The following is a 23,417-nucleotide window of genomic DNA, read 5'->3' on the forward strand; positions in this document are numbered from 1 at the left end:
AGATCCTGTCCTGCTGTTATGGAAAGGAAGGCCCTCTACGGCTCTCTTTCAGAGCCAGGTCCAGGCTCCCTGGGACCACAGACGACTAAATTCAGATGTGTTAGCTGCTGCTCAAATTGGAGGGAGAGGGCTCTCCTGGGAGTGAAGCTGGACTCAAGCTGTGCCAGGTGGGTGGGAGGGCCCCAGGCTGGTGAAGGGGCACAGGGAAGAGAAGTCCTGGGCACAAGGACGGCCCCAGGTTCCTGCTTCCATTCTTGGTAGGTGTGACGCCGACAATGTTGGGCATGTGGTCCCCGCTTCTCCTCTGGGGTCTGGTGACTCCGTGCCAGGGGCTGCTTGAGACGGTGGGCACCCTCGCTAGGATCGACCAGGATGAACTCGGCAAAGGTGAGCCCAAGGTGGGCAGGGTGTGAGGATCCAGCTGCAGTATAAACTGTCTCATAGGTAGACTTACATGCTTATGTTTTGAGGGGTAGACGAGAACAGGGTTTGATTCCCAACTGTGTAGAGTTCAGGGGCTTAAAGGTTGGTGTGCAGGCTCCAATGGGTGGTTCACTCTCTTCTGAGAGGGGAACTGGACTGGATGAGCAAGCAGGGTTTGAGTCTCCCTCAGAGATGGGGGTGGGCAGGGTTGACGAGGTCCAGGGGAGGTTGCTGGCGGGGCCAGCCTCTCTGCCCCCCATTTCTGCGGTGGGGGAACTCTATCAGGCATTTGGGGCCCCAGGGGCTCAACGGCCCAGAGAGAGTATGGTTGTGAACAGCAAATGCTTCCCGGAAGCTCCCCTGGCTGTCCCAACCTCCACGAGGCGGTCCCTTCCGTCTTGCCCTTCTCACAATCCATGTAGAGTCATGCCAGTCGTGCCCAGGAGGGGTTGCCTCCTCCCTTTTGCTCGAGCTCTGGTGGCTGGGTGCTCCCTCCTTTACTTTTGCTCCCCCCTTTCAATGCTTCCAGGTGGTCCAGTGTCCAGGAGCCCTAGTCATACTGTTGGCCCCAAACCCGACTTGTTGTGTGACTTTGTGCCTCTCTGGGCCCCCGTTTCCTCATCTGTAATATGACCCTTCCTCCCCTCCCCCACCCCCAACACCCCCGCCTGCCCTCTTTGCAGCCATCCAGAACTCGCTGGTCGGTGGGCCCATTCTGCAGAATGTGCTGGGGACAGTTACTTCTGTGAACCAGGGCCTCCTGGGCTCTGGGGGCCTGCTCGGAGGAGGTGGCTTGCTGGGCTACGGAGGGGTTTTTGGCGTTGTTGAGAAGCTTTCTGGGTGAGTCCTCACAATGTGGCTGCGTGACTGCCTATCTCCTGCGTGCTGTTCAGGTAGCCTGGTCTTTTCTTTGTTTCAGGGAATAGAGACGAGGTTGACTTTTTTAATTTATTGGAAGGCAGTGGGAATATCATGGGGAGCCTTAGACAGGGAGTCCTAGAAACCGAGTCAGGAAATAAGGGGTCTACTGAATGTCAGGCAGCACGTCCCTGTGTTTGAGGGTTCCAGCTGTGGGATCAGTTTCAATAACTGTGTGAGTGTGTTATCTGGGGCAAGTTTCTCAGTCTCTCTACAGCAATCCAAGTATCTTCACGGCTCTCTCCTTCCTCCTCTTCAAGTGTCTGCTCCAAAGACCTCTGTCCTGACCTGGCTGGTCTGGGTGGGTCCAGGCAGTAAGGGACCGGTGCTGGGGGGGATGTCAGTGGCCCTGTCCTCCTCGCAGGTTGAAGGTGGACGAAGTCACACTGCCAAAGGTGTCTGTGAAGCTGCTGCCAGGGTTTGGGGTGCAGCTGAACCTGCACACCAAGGTGGGCCTGCACGGCTCCGGGTGAGTGTGCCCCTGGGCCTCTACACTGCTGCTCCCCACCCCACCCCACTGGGGACCCCCCTACCCTATTGTCTCCGCAGGCTCAGCCCCTCAACCCCTATTTCCTCCCACCCTACTTCCTTCCCAAGGGACTCCTGCTTTCCTATTCCCTCCCTGGATCCCACCTCTCTACCCCTCTCCAGGGATCTCCACCCCACGGACGTCCAGGGACTCCCATCTCTCTCCCTGAGAGAGGTTACTGGTCGGGGTGAGGGAAGGGACGTAGGGGCGGGGAGGCAGCAGGGTGAGGAGGGGGTGGGACTAGACCCCTCGCAAGGCTACCCCATCCGCCGCCCATCAGAGCCCTGGTCTGCTGCCCGGGGATGGGCGCGGCTGAGGCGGCCCTGGTGGGTGGGTCCTTGGCTGCCTGGTCACGCCCCCAGTTCCTGTCTCTCAGTCCCCTGGGAGGCCTCCTGCAGCTGGCCGCCGAGGTGAACGTGTCGTCGCGGGTGGCGCTGGGCGTGAGCGCGCGGGGTACGCCCATCCTTATCCTCAAGCGCTGCAGCACACTCCTGGGACACATCAGCCTACTCACGGGGTGAGTCCGCGGACTGAAGCCCTAGTTGGGCGGCTCCCGGCTTCCACACCTGATGGGGCTCATCGCGCTTGCGCGCACCCGGGGTCTCCTGGGCCAGCTGGGCGGGGCTTGAGTTCACCTTGACTCTGCCCCTCTCACCGCATCAGCCCATTGCACAGATTTGTAGACTGAGGCCCACCACGGACAAGGACTCTGGTTCAGCCCCCAGCTTGCAACTCCCGCTCCTGAGCGTCTCTCTTCTCCACCCCCGGAAAGCCTGCCTCCCTTCTTCCAGATAGAGCAAGGGCCAATGGGGGTCCCTCCATCTGCGGGGAATTGAGTCTCTGCTTGTAGCATGTCAAAGACCCAGCTCAGCCTCTGACTTGCTGTGTGACCCCAGGGGATCCCCGTCCCTTGTCTGGGCTTCCGTGTCCCTATCTGTATAATGAGCACCTGAATTCAATGATCCCAAAGTCTCTGGCACCGTTATATCCATCTCTTACTCCAGGTGTTCAGGACACAGTGACTCTTCCACCACGGGGCAACTGAAGCCCAAAGAGGGCTAGGGATTTGCCCAAGGTCACACACCCACATTGCAGCAAGTGTGGAGATAAACTGGCCTCTGGACTCAGGTCTTGCAGCACCCTGCACCTGCCCCTACTGTCATCTGCTGTCCGCCCCCACCCCTTCCAACGCTGAGTCAGCCCCTGTTAGTCTCTCCATTCCAGACCAAATCCCACACCCACACCCCACCTTTGCTGGGTGGCCCCTGCACAGTGATGGGTGATCAGATAGCTCTGTGTTAGTTTCCAAGAATAGGGTGAACCAGGGTTGGTTCTGTCTGCAGAAGAGCCTTAATAAGGGGCTTCCAGGCAGGGTCTTGGGCTCCGTAAATCCCAGTGGCTCCATCCTGCTCCTCTGGGCTAGAGGTGGCGTGGAGGGGGTGGAGCTCAGGAGGGTGCTGGCTGTGGTTCTGTGGTTGTCACGCTCCCTCTGTACACCCATCATCTCCAAACAGACCTAAGTCCATCTCCATGCACATCCTCAGGCCACCGCCTCAGACATTCATTATTCATTCAACAAATACTTACTGAACCCTCAGCCTGAGCCAGGTGCTGTTGTTGGCCCAAATGTCGCTTGTCTATAACTATTGGGGAAGATGAAGGGAACAGACTTTTACTGCGCACTAGACATGTGTACGCTCTCATCTGATCTCAGAGGCAGCAGCTCTCTCTAAAGCAGGCGCTGTATGGATGGGGAAACTGAACTCCCTCTTTGGGCCCCGTGGTGAGGCAGAGCCAAGATTTAAACCCAGATCCCTAAGTCCCAGTCAAGCCCACCAGGAGAGGAGATGGGTGATGTCCTGAGTCCCAAGTGCCCACGCTGCCCCGTCATCCGAGTTGGCGCTGTCCCTGTGTGGTGGCCACACCTTCACGCATCTCGTTCTGCCCAGGTTGCTACCTGCACCACTCTTTGGGGTCGTGGAACAGACACTCTTCAAGGTGCTGCCAGAATTGGTGAGTGTGGGGCCACAGACCAGGCACACCCTCTCCCCTGGGCTGTGCCCCTCCTCCCCGGCTTTGAGTTAATCTGGGCGCCAGGCAGGATTAGGCTGGTCTTTCCTCCCACGCCCATCAGGTAATCCCATCCTGGCCTGCCCATGGGCCTCCCAGGTGTCGCCTGCCAGTCTGTAGGTGGGCTGGCACAGTCTGTCCCCAGACCGCTGAACCCTGAATCTACAGCTTCCAGTGACCTGCTTTCCAATCCAAGTCTCTTTCTCTATGCCACCTGTATTGTTATTGACTCTATATTTTCCTGTAACTAGATCTGAATTAGAATTGGGTCTCTCAATGATTTTTAAAAAAGCCCTGTGCTTAGCAAACACGTCTAAGAAGATCACATATATGTATATTAAGACGTGTGTGTGTGTGTGTGTGTGTGTGTGTGTGTTCAGTTGTTCAGTCAGGTCCGACTCTTTGTGATTCCATGGACTATAGCCTGCCAGGATCCTATGTCCATGGGATTTTCCAGGCAAGAATACTGGAGTGGGTTGCCATGTCCTCCTCCAGGGGATCTTCCCGCCCTGGGGATTGAACCCACATCTCCTGCCTTGCAGGCAGATTCTTTACTGCTGAGCCACCAGGAAAGCCCATATGTTAAGACAATGTGCGACGTTAAACACAATATGATGAAACTGCTCCAGGACGCTCCTGCCTGCCCCTGCCATCCCTTGAACCACACTTAAGCTGGTCTGGCCAAAGCTCCATTTTGTTAAGGATGGAGAGGGGAGCGGCTTGCTGACAGCCAGCAAAGAGTAGTCAGGCTTTCTGGTCGCCAGTCCTGGCTGGACCTCTCTTGTGAGGCCTTGTTAAGAACACCCGTGGAGGTGGCAAGGGTATGGGAGACTGACATTGACAAAACTGCCCTGGGCTTCAAGAATCCAATCGGAAAAGCAGCTCAGGAGGAGAAGAGAAGCTCCCAGCAGCCCAGGCCCATCTCAAGTCGATTTCAACAAGGGGTGTAGCTATATTTAAGTCACAGCCAGTAACTGGGGTCTCTGGACAATTGGCTGCAAGACAGGATTTATGTGACTCAAAGAGGTTTTAAAAATAAGAGTTAACTGCTGGCACGTAGAGACTGGAGGCTTCTCTCAGCAATCTGATTTCTGGCTTCTCTTGTGCCGGCAGCCATCCTGGCTGCCTGCACCTCCTTCCTGCAGGCGGCACACAGCTAGCTGGTCTCCAAGGGGCTGCTCACCCCCTCCCATCGCAGCCCCTCTGGTCTCCTCTCCTTTCTGTGATGTGCCTGACCCCAGAAGCCCTGGAGTTAGGGATTCCACGTTTGAATGAAAAGACAGCCTTCTCTTGTTTTTCTGAGAACAGCTGTGACCTTGGACAGGTCGCCTCTCTCCTCTGGCCCCAGCTGTAGAATGAAGGGGTTGAGTGAGAGAAGGGACTGGGCTGGGCCACCTTTGGGGTTCTTGCTGCGGTGGACTCAGATTCCGTGATAGGATTCTGGAATCCAAACTGCTTGCTCCCTGTTGTCAAAGCCCAGGGGTTTTTCAGGAAACCCAGGATGGTGTTATAGTGGACGCCCCGGGCCAGGCCTGACTCTGGGTGGAGGGTAGGAGGTGCTGTTATGTGGGATCCGGATTGTAGGTCTCTGAGCATCCACCTGGATGGCAGGAGGGGCCTGAGACCTTGGAGAAAACAGCCATTTGTTTCCTCTGGGGGAGGCTTTGTCCCCACTCCCCAGTGAGCCTCTGGAATGTGTCCCCATGTCCCCCCAGCATCCTCCAAGGTGTTCTGAGGGGGCCCATGTAACTGGCCCTCTACACCACCCTCTCTGCCCTCTGACACTTCAAGCTCCAACCCATCCATGCCTCCCACCTGTGTGCCCCCCTATCCATCTCTATCGTCTGCCCTGTTTGGGGTCCTCGGGACCCCAAAGCAAATAATTCAAAGAAGATGCAGTCATTCCCTGCACCAGGCTGGGGCCCGCTCTTATGCTCCTGTTAACCCGTCTCCTCTGGACACAGTTGTGCCCCGTGGTGGACAGTGTGCTGGGCGTGGTGAATGAGCTCCTGGGGGCCGTGCTGGGTAAGTTGGGGTCCACCCTACTCCTCCTCTGCACCTGCTGTTACCTCTCCTGGAGTTCTGGGCTGAGGCGATGCGGAGCCATCCAGGTCTCCATCTATCGGGGCTTCAGGCCACTTGCTGATCACCAGTGGGGTGTCTGGCACTGTCAGAAGTGTGAGGCAGATATTATTATTATCTGGACAGACAAGAGGACTGAGGTCCAGAGCTTACATAAGGAACCCAGGGCCCCTCAGCCACAGTGGCCCCCAGCCTCTCTGAGCCTTATGGAGACTTGGATGCCTTTTGTATTCACAAATGGGCCTTGAAAAAAGTACAAAAATGCTTAACTAGAATTAGGATGGAAAACCTGGGGGCAGATGTGTCTCTGTGTGTGGTGTTATATGAGAGAGGCAGGGCAATGACGTGGTTAGTGGCACCAGTGCTGGAAAACAGGAATCTTGGCTTTGCTACCCTGTGGCTTGTGTGGCTTGGGGCTAGTGACTTCCTCTGTTAAAGCCTCAGTTTCCATATCTGTAAAATGGGGATGACAGTAGCGCCCAGGTGAATACTCGGTAGAGTGCTAGGCATTCAGCAGGCGCTCAATAAATAGAAGTAGGGCCTGGGCTCATGGGGCCTTTCTTCTTCCTCCCCTCTTCATCCAGGCCTGGTGCCCCTCGGGGCTGTTGGGTCAGTGGAATTCACTCTGGCCACACTGCCTCTCATCTCCAACCAGTACATAGAGCTGGACGTCAACGTAAGTGTCCACCAAGGCCTTGCCCACCACTGGGGGTGGGTAAGGTCTCAGTGGAGGCCAGGAAGGGGATGCTGGCTCAGAGCCAGGTGAGTGAGCTGCCCTGAGATCCTGCCTCACTGACTTTCACCTCTGCAGCCCATCGTGAAGAGCGTAGCTGGTGACATCATTGACTTCCCCAAGCCCCGCAAACCCGTCAAGGTGCCGCCCAAGGAGGACCACACATCCCAGGTGACTGTGCCTCTGTTCCTCTTTAACACCATGTTTGGGCTCCTTCAGACCAGCGGTGCCCTTGACCTGGACATCACCTCTGAGCTGGTAAGTGTGGCAACCTGCCCTGCTGGGTCTTAGTGATGCCAGTTGTGACCTAGCTGAACCTCATCACTGTTCAGCCCTGATGAGCCTTCTTCTTATAATCAGAGAGACTTGGACAGTTTTATAGCAGGTGCATGTCCATGCTTGTCCTTGTCGATAAGTATGACATTACTTGTCTACAAGACTTTACTAATTGATAATGGCCTCTACTTGGCTAAACCTGAATGGGACTTCTGAACATGACACTTAGGAAGTTACTTTGAATTGGTCAAAATTGGCGTGTGAAATGTAGCCAGTGTTCTATCCCTGCACCAGATGAGCTCTTGTAGAGTCAATGTTCAGTTTTTACTAAAGTGTGAATGGCTTAACATTCCTGCTACTTTCTCAAGAGCATATTTGAGTTGAAGAGAAGGAAACTCAGGTTGGACTATACCAAAGGTATATAGAGCCCGAACAATGTTAAAGAGGTACAGAGGAGCAGTCACCTGGGATGTGTGGTCCTCCTTGGGCGGCACCTTGATGGGGTTTCGGGGCTTGGGGAAGTCAATGATGTCACCGACTGTGCTCTTCACGACATTTTGACATTGGACATTTATTCTGAAGTTCCAGAGATGTCTGTTTCCCTTCTGGCCCCTCACACCCTCACAGATGTCTGGAAGCCCCAGCCCAGAAGCCTTACCCAGTGACATTTTCTTGGTCTCAGCCCTGTCTAAAAGCAGTTAACTCCAAGCCACCTGGACCCCTCACCTGCGGCTCAGCCCAAGGAGCAGGAGTTGATCATTCACTTCCTATATGTGGGGTCCAAAGAGCACTCTGAAGGCCTGTGGGGTGGTTGGAATAGGGCCTTGAGCTGGGAGCCAGATGTGACCAAATTTTCCAAGTTTTTTAAGTTAGAAACTGCAAATTTATATGAAATATCCTAATTTGTAAATGATAGAAACAAATGTATAGTATTTGGGAATATTTTGGGGTGAAAAGCAAACATATGTGGGGTCAGATTCCTGGGCCTTCAAATTGGGAGGAAAGTTTAAAAGTTCTAGAATTAGCCTGCCCAGGTCAAAGCCCGGTGCCACCATTTACCAGCTTATGAGCCTGGACAGGAACCTCAGGTTTTTCCATCTGTAAAATGGGAGTAATCATAGCACCTACTTCCTGGAGCAGTTATAAAGGTGGAATGAGTGAAGGCTCAGAAAGCCCTTAGCATGAGTCTGGCATGTAGTAAGCACTCATCATTGGTTACTAGAAGGAACATGAGTGTCTGTGGAGATGCATGTGTGTAGTCGGGTGGGAGGAAGCTACTGTTTGTGCTGAGGGATCCCTATCTTGGCTCTGTGTTTATCCCCCTTCCCATTTGGTCTCCGGTCCAGGTTCCCAGCAATGTCCCACTGACAACTACAGACCTGGCAGCTTTGGTCCCTGAGGTGAGTGACCCTCTCATGGACTTTATTCACGGTAGGTCTTTCCTGATGACCCTGAATGGACTCCAGAATCTTTCTCAATACAGCTCTACAGTCACAATTGAATGTTGCGTTCAAATTCATACTGAAGTGTGATTGACTAACACCATATCCTTTCCTGATAGTAGATTTTGCTTAGAGAGGAAAGGACCAGGGTTTAACTGCGCCAGAAGTCAACTGGGCATTTGTCCTCGGTCTGTTGCTCCTCTGTCAAGCAGAGGACAGGAGTTTCTTTCCAAATGACTTTAGCCCCCTTCCTCCAACTGCCTTCAGTTCAGTTCAGTTCAGTCGCTCAGTCGTGTCCAACTCTTTGCGACCTCATGAACCGCAGCACGCCAGGCCTCCCTGTCCATCACCAACTTCCGGAGTCCACCAAAACCTATGGCCATTGTGTCAGTGATGCCATCCAACCATCTCATCCTCTGTCATCCCCTTCTTCTCCTGCCCTCAATCTTTCCCAGCATCAGGGTCTTTTCAAATGAGTCAGCTCTTTGCATCAGGTGACCAAAGTATTGGAGTTTCAGCTTCAGCATCAGTCCCTCCAATGAACACCCAGGACTCATCTCCTTTAGGATGGACTGATTGGATCTCCTTGTAGTCCAGGGGACTCTCAAGAGTCTTCTCCAACACCACAGTTCAAAAGCATCAATTCTTAGGCCACTGCCTTACTTCATCTTAGTCTCAGTGTTCTTGTCCCCAGAGAGAAGAGTCAGGGCAGTGACCTTGGAAAAATAAGAGAAAGGAGAAGATTCAGGGAGATTTGACTAGTGGGCATCAGTCAGTATGTGGCTACAGGGCCTGGCCCTCAGCTTTACCATTCCTCCAACTGGGGCTGAACAGCTTCTTTCCAGATGTGGGAATCTGAATTATATGGCAGCCCTGGGCTAGGTGCTGGGCATGTGCAAGGGGCAGACAGTGAAAAGTAGATAGAAGTCTCTGTGTTCCAGGAGCTGCCATTGTGATGGGAGGGACAGACACTGAACAAATAAATAAGCAGAAAATATACAATGTCAGAAGGTGGAGGAGGGTACCTTGCAAAGGCCTCACTGGGGAGGTGATATGTGAGCTGAAGGCTGAAAGAGGGGAGGGAGGGAATGGTGAAGGTGTCTGGAGAAGACATTTCTGGCAGAGGGAACAGCAAGTGCAAAGGCCCTGAGGTAGGAGTGTGCCTGGCTGCTTGGAGGAACAGCAAAGTGGTCAGTGAGTCTAAGAGAGAAGAGAATAAGGGCCAGTGGTGGGAGGCTAGATAGGAGGGCAGAGGATGGATCATGGGCATAGGAAGGTTTTTTGTTTTCTTTTTTTACGTTGTGTAATAAAGTGTGTACTAGGGGTGATTTTGAGCTTCCCTTGTAGCTCAGTTGGTAAAGAATCTGCCTGTAGTGCAGGAGACCTGGGTTCGACCCCTGGGTTGGGAAGATCCCCTGGAGAAGGAAATGGTGACCCACTCCAGTATCCTTGCCTGGAAAATCTCATGGACAGAGGAGCCTGGTGGGCTGTAGTCCATGGGGTCTCTAAGATTCGGGCACAAATGAGTGACTAACAGTTAAACTTATTTAGGGGCGATTTTGACTCCGATTGGGCTGTTCCATAATGTCAGCCTCAAGGGGGCTGAGACCAGACCTATCTGGTTCAGGCTGTTAACACAGCTCCCAGCTCAGTACCGGTACCCACTAGGTGCTCAGTGAGTGTTTGTTGACCGATTGACTGGCTGATTCTATTAGTGGAGCATCTAAGATGCCCCCATGCCCCCGGCTCTGCCTTGCTTCTCTCCAGGCCCTGCGGAAGCTGCCCCCAGGCCAGCAGCTCCTGCTCTCCTTGCGGGTGAAGGAAGCACCCACAGTCACGCTTCAGAACCACAAGGCCACGGTCTCCATCCCAACTACCATCCATGTGCTCTCCTACTTTCCTCAAGGGGCCCATGAGGCCTTATTCCAGCTGAATGGGGTGAGTGGCTGAGGGGTGGGAGGCGGCACTGGGGTTCTGAGCAGGGTTGACCCGCTCCAGGCTGTGGATCTTGGGGTAGGGGATCCCATGGGGCACCGTGCAGGAAGCCCGCCCCCACTGTCAACCTGACTGTTTGGACTCCCGCCTGCTCCCTCATCACACATGTGTCCCGGGTGCTTCCTCAGGATCTCAGGAATTGTCCCCGCCCCCTAGCCTCCCTGTGCTCAGATATCTCTTGGATGACCCTCCAGTTCCCCCCAGCCCCTCACCTCCAGTCTGCTCCCCTCCACCCCACCTCTGCTAGTTTCCCCAACCATACATCTGGGCAGAGGCAGTCCCTACCCTGCTCGCTCTCTGCCTGGGCCCCACATGGCCAGATACCATTCCTTGCCACCTTCCCCACCCCTGGCCTCACTCTCCTGCTTTTCCCAGCCTTGTGTCCTAAGCCAGTTACTCAGGGCTGCCAGGTTCCCTCACCTTGCCCTTGATTGTGTAGAGACCACCACGTTTCTCCCCTTCCTTTGGCTAACTCCTGTCTTCCAGGATTCGGCACAGGGGTCACCTCATGGGCGATGCCTTCCCTCACCCACTGCAGGCAGGATTGAGGGTCTGTCCAAGCTCCTGCTGCCCCTCGCTTCCAACACTGACAGCCCTTAGTACCCTGGTTTCTGAGCACCAGAACCTTCACATGACTTCCTTGTAGCCCAGCATGGACACTAACACACAGTAGGGCCTCAGCAAGGGGTAGTGGAGGAAATGAATGGTGGAAAGTCACCTGTTGGCCAAGGCAGACCTGTCTTCAAGCTCCTTTTGCTGAACTGGTATAATCTCTGCCTGCTCTTCTCATGTAGGTGATGACTTTAAATGCCCAGCTGGCTCCCTCGGCTACCAAACTGCACATCTCGCTATCCCTGGAACGGTAACGTGGGATCCTGGGTGTTGTCTTTATGAACAAGAATTAGGGGGACTTCACTAGCGGTCCAGTGGTTAAGACTTCACCTTCCAGTGAAGGGGATGTGGGTTGGATCCCTGTTTGGGTCACTAAGATCCCACATGCCTCATGGCCCAAAACCCAGAACGTAAAACAGAAGCAGTGTTGTAACGGATTCAATAAAGACTTACAAAAAAAGAATTAGGGACTAGCAGAAACCCCATTATTAATTGAGAGGCAACTGAATTGCAGGTGTTTGTTTTGCCAGCGTCTTCCTTGCCTCTGGAACCTGCTGGGAAGGGGGTGGTCTTGGCCCATTTTACAGATGAGGCAACTAGATCTCAGCGAATTGCCTCCAGAGTGGGCATCTTCCACTGCACCTGCTCAGAACCTGGCCCTGGAGACAAACCTGCTGCAGTGGAGTCCAGACTTCTGAGTTATCAGCCCTAGAAGCAGGCCATGGAGATACCTGTCCTTGAATGTGGTCAGATGCTTTGTTATTCATGTGGACTAGCTATTTCTCTAGTTTCTCCCCATCTCTGGTAACTAGGCCTCATGATAATCATACTAACCGAGATAGTGAGGTTGATGACAATCCTTCCTTACGCATGCACAGCACTTTACAGTTTGCAAAGCCCAGGCTCCAAAAGTGCATTGTCCCTGGAAGCAAGTCCTCTGTCTAGGCCTCCGTCCTGCAGGCCCAGCGCTCTCGCCTTGGTCCGGGGCCTGGGGCCTCTCTGACCCTCCCCTGGATGCAGGATGCAGGAGTATTCCCAGTGGACTCAGATCTGCCTGCCCTGGGCCATAGGCACCCGGCGCTCACCTGACCCCTGCCAGCCCCTCAGGCTGCAGCTGCCTCCCCTCCCTCCTGCCTCCTCCCCGCAAGGCTCCACCGCCACTCCATTTCTATACTTGACAAAGACCTCACCCACTGCCAGGGTTCATCTCCCCTTTCTGGTGGCTGTTGAAGCCTCAGCTCTTCAGGAGAAGAGATATGTGTCCGGGCTCTGGCCCTGGACCTTCTTGTGGGCCAGCTGTGATCCACTGGTGGTTTATTACCGTTAGTGAGCAGCTGTGGGGTGCAGAGCACCCTGTGTCCAGGGCTCAGTCTATGGGAGGGCTACTCCTCAGAAAGTGTCAGTCAAACAAGTGGGAGTCAGATCAGGGTTCCAGGGCCGTGGAGTTGAAGGTGGCAGTCATGACATTTCAGAAGGAGGTCACCTCCCTCCAAGCCCATTTTACAGGTAGGTAAACTGAGACCCCAAGTCAAGGCTGAATGGAGGCAGAGTTGGGCCTGTAACCTTGTTTCCTGATCCTAGAGAGCTAGCCATGGGGCAGGCTGGGGTATGGTGGGTGTTGGGGCCCCTCAACATCTCTCTTCTCTCTGCCAGGCTCAGCGTCCAGCTGGCGCCCTCCTCTGCCCACACCTTTGATGTAAGTTCCTGGGAGGCTGGACAGTTTGGCGGTGGTGAGGGACTACCGGTGGGGTGGAAAGGAGGCGGGATGAGTCAGGCCATGTGACTGAGCTGGCCGCAGTCTGGGCCCTGCCCCCAAAAGACGGAGTGGACAAACATGCAGGCCGGCGTGTGTCTCTGTGTGCGCGCACGTGTGCACTCACTTGTCAAGCAGTCATTGTCTTAGGAAAGTGAATCTCCCGACCTTCCAGCCTTGGAACCTTACAAAGCTGTAAATGTGTAGAACCTCACAAGCTCGAAATTCTGGAACTTCACACAAATAATAAGGTCCCTGGACTCAGAAGATTCTAACATTTCAGAGACTCACGGAGCCCTTAGTTTCCTGTTTCTTACAAAGTCCTGAGGTTCTAGAATTTCATGATGGTTTCAGATTCTAGATCTAAGTGTTTCTCAACTCCTAGGAATCTAAGGTCAGAGCACACAGAGTTACTGGAGCTGGGCTCATTTCCTCCCTCTTTCTCAGACACAGGCCCCCACCAGGCACCCCAGATTCTTCCTCCAGGAGCGCAGCCCTTCCAAGCTCACGGGGCCCAGAGTGAAGCCTGCCTAAATCAGAGTCCCCTTTGGGTCACTCTTGGACTGCGCACCCCAGCAGTTCCTGTGCCCACTAGGAGCTATGTCGTCAGGCTTGTGGGGAGGCTGGGGCAGCTGGACCTCTGGAGTTTTCTTCCTGGGAAAGGTGGTACTGCTCCCTGCAAAGCCACCCGTCCCAGCCTCTGCATGCTCTGTTGCAGGCGTCCCGTTTAGAAGAATGGCTCAGCAATGTGGTTCGGCTAGCTTATGTGCCAAAGCTCAATGGTAAGCGCAGCCTTAAGTGTCTTCTTGGACACAGAGTGTCTGAACTGAGGATTGCCAAATCCATTGCCTCTATCCATTGTTCTTTTGTTAAAAAATTGAAGTATAGTTAATTTATAATGTTGTGTTAGTTTCAAATGTACAGCAAAGTGATTTGATCATTCTCCATTGTTCTTAATAGACACTGAGGTTGGAGAGGGCTTGATCCCCCTTTCTGAGATGCAGAAACCAGGATTGTTTCCAATCAAACAATATGGATAGCTCCTGCATCATGCCCAACTCTGGGCATCAAGAGCTATCTGATGTGGATCGTGTCTTCAGGCTCACAATCCAGATGGAAATAGTTGTATAAACAAATGAATAGAATATAAATGACCCAGATTGTGCAAGAGACTGAGAGAACCTCAAGGAGGCTCTGCTGAGGGAACCCCTTAAGATAATAGAGAAAAGGGGCATTTTTGTTTGGGTTTAGTAGGATGAGTAGGAGTCTCATGGGAACCTGCGTCTCCAAGAAGAGAATTGGCTAGCTCAAAGTTGTGGAATATGGTCAGCAGGCCCCACTTTGGCCCCTCCCATATCTTTGCTTTCAACCACGTCCTCTTCACAGTGAGCCTAGATGTTGGGATCCCCCTGCCTAAGGTTCTCAATGTCAATTTTGCCAATGCAGCCCTGGCAATCATAGAGGTGAGTTTCCCATGGAGGGCGGAGGGTAAGCCTTGATGGGCCTAAAGCTTGTCTCTGGAGAGGGGATTGCTCTGCCTCTGACAAGGTCTGTAGCTGCACCACTTTCTAGGTTGCTCAGGGATTATAAACTACCCAACTTGGACATGGCAAATATATGACATACTTTCTAGCACCCCTTCCTGACTTGCTCAAGGCGGATATTGTCAAGCAGTCACAGAGCTCTTTCTTGTTGAATTCAGACATGGGACTGGCCTGTGGGATGGGATCTCAGGTTTCCTCACAGAATCACAGTTCCCCTGGTCCAGGGGTAGCAAGTACACTTTCTGTTTCTCCCCTGTGCTGTGCCTGTGGCAGCCTTCCCTAATAGACCAGGACATTTTTTCCTGCTGAGTTATGGACATGGTCTCACAGTCCTCTTCAGCCCAGTGTGCCTTTGAGTCTTGGAGCAGCTCTGGGAGGTGGGCAGCTCAGGGAATGCTGGGCCTACTTCTCAGATAAGGACCAGGGCTGTAGGAGGCCCAGCTTCTGGTCCAAGGTCACACAATAAATTCACAGGAAAAATGACACTTGAACTAAAGTCTCTAAAGTCAGTGGCCTCTCCCACACTGAAGGTCATTTATTCATCGTCATTCGTTTGCCCACTCATTCACTTAGTGCAAGCTGTGTTCCCAGTACAGCGCTCACCCCAGGGCATGGGGTTGGTGTTGGGGGTGGGGGACACAGTGGCTGCAGGGGTGGGGGGTGTAGCGGGGTGTGGGGCACAAGGGCTCAGAGGACCTAACCTAGAGCCATTGCTCCTTGCAGAATGCCGTGGTGCTGACTGTGCCATCCTGAGGCTGACAGAGGGCTGCCATCCCTCTGTGTTGACCGCCAGATTCCTGCCCATCTGCCCATCTGCCTCAGTTTCCCTCCCAGGCTCTAGCCTGTGTCTGTGACAGTATAAGTGTCCCTTATCCACCCAAGGTCCCCCAGGTGCTCTGGCCCTGCAGCTCTGCCCCCAGTCTGGAATGGGGACTGCAGGGCTAGCCACAAGACTCCGCTTTGGAGAAAGACCTAGGGCCTTCTTGGCAAGTCCTGAGCTTTCAATAAATGAGTCGTCTCAGCACCTCCTGGCTGGTTTGTTCTTCAGTCACACCGAGCCTGCCTTGGCCTCTGCCTCCAGCGCCCTCCCCAGCTCCAGGCAGGGCTCCTGGGAGGTGAGGGGACCTGGGGCCTAGTCATTGTAGCTTCGTGTCCCAAACATAACTGGTTGACGTTGGCAACCTCTGTGTCTTGTCCTGCCTTCCTCCGCCTCTGTGTGGTGCTCTCTGTGTCCCTCCTCCCCATTTCCTTCCCCTCTCTCTATTTCTTTTCTTTTCTTCTTATTTTTTTATTGGCCATGCCACTCGTGGCATGTGGGATCTTAGTTCCCTGATCAGGAATCGAGCTCATGCCCCTTCCCTGTATTGGGAGCATGGAGTCTTATCCATCGGACCACCAAGGAAGTCCCTTCCTCTCTGCACTTTTCTAAACGCCTCCATCTTTCACCCTGTCTCTCTGAGTCTGAGTCTGTGTCTATCTCGGTCTCTCCGATTTTGGGACGCTTCTCAGAAGCGGTGTCTGAGTTGAATTTTGAAGGCTGAGTGAGAGTTTTCCAGGGAGTAAAGGAGTCAGTACTCCAGGAAGCAGAGATGAATGAGACTCCTGGCAGGTGTTGCCCTGGAGGGGTCACTTAATAGCTGCAGCACACGTGCCATCGACACAACTCAGGACAAAGCTACGCTGAATGCTCATAGTGTGGGTGGGGAAACTGACGCCAGAGAGGAGCCTGGCTGGCCGAGGCTGCACAGGAGCAGAGCTGGGATGGGAAACTGGGGATCCTGATTCTCTTGCCGAGACTCCTCTCTGCTGCTCAAGATGGGCCTCCTTGGTTCCGGAGAATGGCCCCAAGTTGGTACAAATGGGTGGACCTGAGTGAAAAGGTGCCAATTAAGTTTTGGGAACTGGATTAGAGGATCTGGGGGTGCAGTGGGGAACAGAGGAGAGTTGGAACCCATCTAGAGGTTTACGCACCAATGGGGATGACCATCCTCTGATCCATCTACCCATCCATCCATCTATTCATCCACCTACCCACTCACCCTTCCATCTATCCATTTATCCACCCACCCACCCATCCACCCACCCACCACCCACCCATTTACCCACCCATCCATTCACATACCTATTCATCCTCCAGTCTGTCCATCCATCCACTGTTCTACCCTTTCTTCCTCCTGGTTCCCTTCTTTTCTCTTTATCTCCCCTCCACCCACCTGCAGTTACTGGTTTGTACTACATGCCGGGCCCAGTGCTGAGTGACATGCAGGATTTATGCTTGTCTCCTTTCTCACCTCCAGTGTCTCCTGACTCCCATCCAGGACAATACAGTGATTATATGAGTAGCTTGAATTTTAGCTGCCTGTGTTCAAATCCCAGGGCTTCCCAGGTGGTGCTAGTGGTAAAGAACCCATCTGCCAATGCAGGAGAGACCTGGGTTCCATTCTGGATCGAGTGGATCCCCTGGAGGAGGGCATGTCAACCCACCCCAGTATTCTTGCCTGGAGAATCCCGTGGAATGAGGAGCCTGGTGGGCTACAGTCCACAGAGTCGCAAAGAGTCGGACACGACTGAGGTGACTTAGCACACACGCACACAGGTTCAGATCCCATCCCAGCTGCCATGTGGCCTCAGGCAAGTCGCTGAATCTCTCTGACTCAATTTCTTCCTCAGTAACTTGGGGATGATGGTTGATATGGTTTTGAGGGTTAACCAGCACTCAGGATGTTGACTCACCCATCAGTCCCTGTTAGCTCATGTTACTGCTGCATTATTCTACTTTCTCATCCTGCCTTCATCTGCTCCTGCCTCTCTACCCAGACCCCAGCACACCCTCCTCCTCGCTCACGAGGACTGCGCCTGCCTGTCCTGTTCTTCACACTCTCCTCTCTTCCATCCTGTCCTCCTTCAGCCCTTCCTTGACCTCGTCTGACCATCTCTCACCTCCGCTGACAGATTTTCCATGGCTGGGTTCTCACGGCCAGCAGAAAACCATCCAGGCTCCCAGGTGTGGCATCAAGGCTGCCTGTGGCTTCAGCCGATCCTCCTGGAGCATGAAGAGGAGGCAGAGCTGGTTCTGTGCCTCGGGCTCCTCGTCTGTGAAATGGGAATCGTGTCTGTAGGACTCAGTCATAGGTCATTTGAGGATGAAATGAGGTAGTCCTCCCAGAATACAGAGAAGAGTGCCTCCAGCCTCACAGACCCTAGACTGGCTCTGTTATCGTATTCGCCGCCCTGGATTGGCCCTGCCTCACCTTGTTCTCCCACTTGACCAAGAGCTCCCCAAGGTCAAGGTGAGGGAGGGTCTTTGTTCACCCCAGTGAGTCCCGTGGTTGCACAGAGTAGCAATGAAAACAGCTAACCTCTACTGAGCGCTTTCTGTATACCAGCCTTTGTGTTAGATTCTGATGACCCTTTGCTCAGTAAGGTTTTATAGTGACCATAATCAATGGGTATTATCACCCCATTTTAAAGATGAGCACACAGGCTCAGAGATATGGAACTGGACAGCTCCTAAGTGGCAAAGCCAGGGTTTGAACCAGATCCTTCTTCCTCTTAATCCAAAGCCTGGGCTTTTCATGACTGTGCTATAAAAATAATACTTGCTGTGTTTATTGTATGCTTCCTAACTGCCAGACACCATCCTAAGGACTTTTGATACTTTTGTCATCATCTCTTTGAATCAACCCTTCTTTCTCAGAACTGTTTTTATGTTCACTCTAGAGTTGAGGAAACTGAGGCCCAGAGAAGTTAAGAGACTTGCCCAAGACCACACAGCTAGGAAGTGATGAGGGTCAGCACTTGAGCCCAGGCCCTGACTCCAGAGCCCAGGTTCTGAACTGCTGCATTTAGGGTGGGCAATGAAACCAGCCAGATGTGCAGGAAGTCACTTGGTCAGCGGCAAACCGACAGTTCATAAGGGGGACAGGGGTTGAGTTGCAGGGATTGGTAGTGAGGCTGGGTCTGTTTCCTGGTCCCAACTCCCCACTTCATGAAGCCCCCACAAGGCCCCCTGCAGGCTGAATCATCTTCAGGATGAATCACCTCCCAGGGCCTGGTCCCACCAGCTCCAGACAAAGGTGCCCTTTGGCTACTAAGCCCAGGTGATCTCCTCGGCGCCAGAGCTACAGTAATCCTCTCAGGGCCCCAGGGGGCAGGCTGGCCTCATGACCACCAGGACCTGGCTGGTCTCGGGGCTGAAGACAGCACTGACCTTCATGTGTGCATTGCCCTCTACAGTTCATAGTAGGCGTTGATTGCTCTCTGATGGGAGGGAAGGGCAGGTGGAGAAAGGCACAGTTGCCCTCTTTGCCCCACAAAGCTCCAAGCATGTTCCAGACATTTCCTGCGCGATCCTGGAAACCCTGCTGAAGAAGTGTGATATTCTGCCCATTTCTCAGATGGCCAAACTGAGGACCCAGAGAAGAAGGGATTGTCCGGAGCTGAGAGGACAAGTGGGATGTGGGAACACAGGTGTGTGTGGTTCCTGGGGTCCCTTTCCTGGAACCCTCCTAGCCCTCACAGGAGATCAGCTGGTCTAGGGCCTGGGTTCACACACCCGCTCACACCCCTTGTGGGTTTTACCAACTTTCTGCCTTGTGGCTCCAACAGGGACCCAGGATGATGAGAATAAAAATACCACCTACTGAGCACCTACTGGGTGCTGGGCCTTGTTCTCACCGCTTTGCATGATTAGATCACTTGACCTTTATGACATCCTTTTGAGGCCAAGTCATTCTGGTCACCATCTTGACACCAAAGAAACAGGCTTGGAGAAAACTGACAGCAGAATTCAAACGGAGCCTCTGGCTCCAAAGTCTGTTTTCCACTAAAGCACCCGCCGCAGATGAGGAAACTGAGTCCCAGAGAGGCGCTGGCTCAGGGTCCAGTAGTGGCGCTGGCGAGGCTGGCAGGACTTGACATCACCCATGCCTGCCTTCAGAGGCCCCACAGCCCTCAGACAGCAGGGAGGAAGCATCTCCCTGCAGAGTTCAGGGGAGCGCCTGTTTATGCTCAGCCTGGCTTGAGAGCAGGCCTCGGTGGGGGAGAGAAATGCCCCCTCACCCAAGAGAGCTTCTCAGGTGGGCTTCGTGGGGAAGGAGGAGATGTCGTCAATTAAGCATGGGGGTAGGGGGTTTTCCCTGGTGGTCCAGTGGTTAAGATTCCACACTTTGAATGCAGGGGGCATGGGTTTGACCCCTGGTCAGACAACTAAGACCCCATGTGCCGTGGGGTATGGCCAATAAGTGAAAAAAAAAAAAAAAAATGAAGATAGGACGTAGGCCTGGGTTGGGGGTGGGAAGCAAGGAGGACTCAGATTGCTCCCCAGGTTGTATGCAGCGATCAAGAGCATTCATTCATTCATTTGCTACACTGGCATCTGTGCCTGTGCTGGGCTGGGAGTGGGGCACAGGCCTGGTTTGCCCAGAGCAAGGCCATCTCAGTGGGGTGGCAGAGGGCCTTGGGTGTCCAGAGGGAGCATCCAAGTTGGGGGCTGCCACAGCGTTCTAGAGCAGCTGGCATTTCTGCACTAGTGTGACTAACAGAATCTGGGGAAGGGCACGTGCAAGGGGCCAGGAGACAGTGAGGCTGGGGGTGGTGGTGGTGGTGAGAGGAATGGGCAGCACTCGGTGTGGAAGGCAAATCCACCCTCAGTGCCAAGGAAGAGGGCTGGTCTGTGTTCTAGCAGGTCTTGGAGGGGGCAGTGGCTGTCTCTGAGGGGTGGGAGCAGGCGCTGACTGAGAAGGAACAGGAGGGAAAATTCTGGGGTGATGAAAATATGTTAAGATAAGGGTGCAAGCTACATACTGTATAACACTGTCACTATTTAAATAAACACTTAAATTAATATTTATGAATTTCACTGTATGTAAATTCTACATCTAAAGAAGAGGATCATTATGGCATGTATGTTAAAGAGTTTAGAGGGAAATATATTGTTAACTGCAACTCTCTTTGAAATACATTTTAAAAATGTTTATTTATTTTTACTTATTTGGCTGCACCGGGTCTTAGTTGTGGCATGCAACCTCTTAGCTGTGGCATGTGGGGTCTAGTTCCCTGACCGGGGATTGAACCCAGGGCCCCTGCATTGGGAGTGCAGAGTCTTGGCCGCTGGACCACCAGAGAAATCCCTGAAATACATTTTTTTTAAAAAGATGGATTAATGGATGAATAGATACATAGTAAAGTAAGTATATGGAGAAGGCAATGGCACCCCACTCCAGTACTCTTGCCTGGAAAATCCCTTGGGCAGAGGAGCCTGGTGGGCTGCAGTCCACGGGGTCGCTAAGAGTTGGATAGGACTGAGTGTCTTCACTTTCACTTTTCACTTTCATGCATTGGAGAAGGAAATGGCAACCCACTCCAGTGTTCTTGCCTGGAGAATCCCAGGGACGGGGGAGCCTCGTGGGCTGCCGTCTATGGGGTCGCACAGAGTCGGACACGACTGAAGCGACTTAGCAGCAGCAGCAGCAGCAGCAGCAGCAGCAGCAGCAGCAGCAAAGTTAGTATAAGAAAATCTTAATGGTCGATGTAGCTGGTGGGCGGAATGCGACAAGTATATGGGTGCTCACTGTACAGTTTTTTCAACTTCACTGGATGTGTGGACGTTTCATAATGAAATATTGGGAGAAAAACTTCTGCAGGTCAACAGAAGCCAGTCTGCTTGTTCTCTTCACAGTTGCCCCAAGTTTGAAGAGTCAGGTCCAAGTTCAACTCCCCACATCCTCAAATCAGTCCTGTGAGGCAGGTATTCTACCTACTTAACAGATGGAAATATGTGATGGGAGGCAGAGAACAGGGGAGTGGCTGACCTAAGGTCACACAGTGAGTTCTGGGTTGAGTGAAGCTGAACCAGGGTCGGCTTGATGCTGAGTCTGGACATGGTTGTCTGCCCTGGCCAGCTGGAGTGGGCAGTGCCTGCTTTCGAGCTGAAAACTAGATGCTTCTGAGGGTGCCTCCACTTCCCCCATCTGGGGTCCTAGCTAGGGTCTCTGGGAATGTGCCCAGACCAGGGGCTGATAAACCCCAGCTCATGTGACACCATCCGGGGTTGAACAAGTTTTCAGAATTAGCCACAAACCGCAAACCCTTGTGGTTTTGAATCTCAGTGCCCAGTGTGAGGAGCAAAGCTAGATTCCGGTCTCTCATAATTACATGGTGTTTCCCTCCCTGGGTCAGGGATCAGACTCCAACTGCTATATAAGGCCAGCCTGCAACCAGATTCAGCCAAAGCATAGGGCCCCGGTGAACGGGACCTCTCAAGACCGAGCTGCAGGGACCTCCTAGGGGGTAAGGAGGTGCCACCTTCCCTCTTCAGAGTCTGGGCAGGGGAAGCCTGAGGTCTGGGGAGGCAATGAGGTATGTCCCAGACTGGATACCTGTCTGGGTGACCCTTTTCTGCACCTCAGTGACCTTGTCTGCAACATGGGCATAGTCAGGAGACCTCTCAGGGATCAACTGAAGGGCCTGAGTCCCTTGAATGACATGGGTGAGCAGAGCTGCACTCATCTTCCCCAGGAATGTTGGGGTTGGGTACCTGGGACCTTTACTACCTCCCTGATACTCGTTAGGTGTTTGCTGATGCCAGAAATCCCTCCTTTGATGCCCATCTTTTTAACTGAACGTGGTGATCCCTCTTTGAACAGAGAATTCTCTGGGCAGTGGGGTTAGGATGAGGTGAGGAAGCCAGGGGGAAAAATTCTTGAATATATGAGACCGTAATATTCTAGTATGAATGAGTTCCCTGAAATTCTTCCTAGGGGAGCAGGGAAAGAATGGAGGGGCTGTGTGAGCTTCAGGGGATGTAGGAGGCAGGAGAAAGGAAAGAGGGTGCATATGTGGAGGGGGTTGAGGCCAACAATATCTTAGTTTGGCCTGGAAGGAACCATGTCCTGCTCTGATTCTCTGAGTCTGGCGAATGGGTAGACTGGTTTGGTGGAGTAAGAGAAGTTTATTAGACATAAAGGCAGCAAAACAAAATTTCCTAGGGGTTGACCTGCTCATCCCCAAACGCATGCTTCACCCCTCCAGTCTCATAATACTTCACATCCACTTCTTAGGGGTGTGAAATAATAGCCCCCCACCAAATAGCTTCTGTTTATTGACTGTCTGCTATGTACCAGATGTGATGTGCTGGTGACTGCATGTATGTGCGTGCTAAGTCACTTCAGTTGTCTCTTTGCAACCCTATGGACTGTAGCCCACAGGCTCCTCTGTCCATGGGATTCTCCAGGCAAGAAGACTGGAGTGGGTTGCCATATCCTCCTCCAGGGGATCTTCCCAACCCATGGGTCGAACCCACATCTCTTATATATGCTGCATTGGCAGTGGATTCTTTGCCCCTGGTGCCACCTGGGAAGCCATGGGATGGTGACTAGGAAGCTGTCAATTCAAAAGGTCAAATCTCTTTTATAAGGATTAGAATCCAGAGAGGTTTGATCCAGAGCCCTTCATCTTAATGACATGATGAGGGAACAGTCTCCTCCAAAGAGATGGGAAGGGGTATTTGCTAGCTGGCTGGATGCATGCAAGTGTGGCTAGGTGAATGTGTTGACAGGGGGGTGGACTGATGGAAGGATGTATGGGTGATGGATGTATGAAAGGAAGGAAGGAAGAAAGGAGAGGTGGATGGATATAAGATCAGCTTGCTGGTTGGTTGGGTCATGAAGAAATGATGGATAGATGGGAAGAAGGATGGATAGATGGATGGATGGACGAATGAGAGGGGAACGGATGGTTGATGAGTGGGTGAATGGATGGGCGGATGGGTGACTAGAAGGATGAATGGGTGGGTGGTTGGGTGAACAGATGAGTAGGTTTCTCTAGAAATCTCTGGAGAAATTTCCCTAGAGTCTGCCTTCTACTAATTTGCTGTTTTGATTGGAATCCCCAATAGAGTATTTTTTCTCTATTCCTGAAGCTCCATTTGTAAAGTTTCATCTGGGGAGATATTAATGAAACATCCATGTTACGGAACGGTTCGGTTAATGATGTCTCCAAACTGACTGCAATTTGCAAAGCTCTGAAGGTGGCATCAGGA

The 23,417-nt window shown here is 52.9% G+C and overlaps 1 protein-coding gene and 1 non-coding gene across 2 annotated transcripts; one reads left to right on the plus strand and one right to left on the minus strand.

The window, feature by feature from the left end:
• The first annotated feature begins 275 nt into the window (after positions 1-275).
• Positions 276-15,369, plus strand: BPIFB3 (BPI fold containing family B member 3). The gene is made up of 15 exons (XM_069548910.1): positions 276-387; positions 1,107-1,263; positions 1,706-1,810; positions 2,247-2,387; positions 3,820-3,883; positions 5,905-5,965; positions 6,607-6,698; positions 6,834-7,013; positions 8,378-8,431; positions 10,241-10,411; positions 11,263-11,330; positions 12,734-12,776; positions 13,552-13,615; positions 14,220-14,296; positions 15,101-15,369. The coding sequence occupies exons 1-15, from the start codon at positions 276-278 to the stop codon at positions 15,128-15,130; spliced, it is 1,419 nt and encodes a 472-aa protein (XP_069405011.1). The 3' UTR covers positions 15,131-15,369.
• Positions 15,370-20,430: 5,061 nt separating this feature from the next.
• On the minus strand, positions 20,431-20,503 carry TRNAG-CCC (transfer RNA glycine (anticodon CCC)). The gene has a single exon. It is a non-coding gene; the product is annotated as a tRNA-Gly (tRNA).
• Between the last annotated feature and the right edge of the window lie 2,914 nt (positions 20,504-23,417).

Source organism: Ovis canadensis, chromosome 13, assembly GCF_042477335.2.
Source record: "Ovis canadensis isolate MfBH-ARS-UI-01 breed Bighorn chromosome 13, ARS-UI_OviCan_v2, whole genome shotgun sequence".
In the NCBI taxonomy this organism is placed as follows: domain Eukaryota; kingdom Metazoa; phylum Chordata; class Mammalia; order Artiodactyla; family Bovidae; genus Ovis; species Ovis canadensis.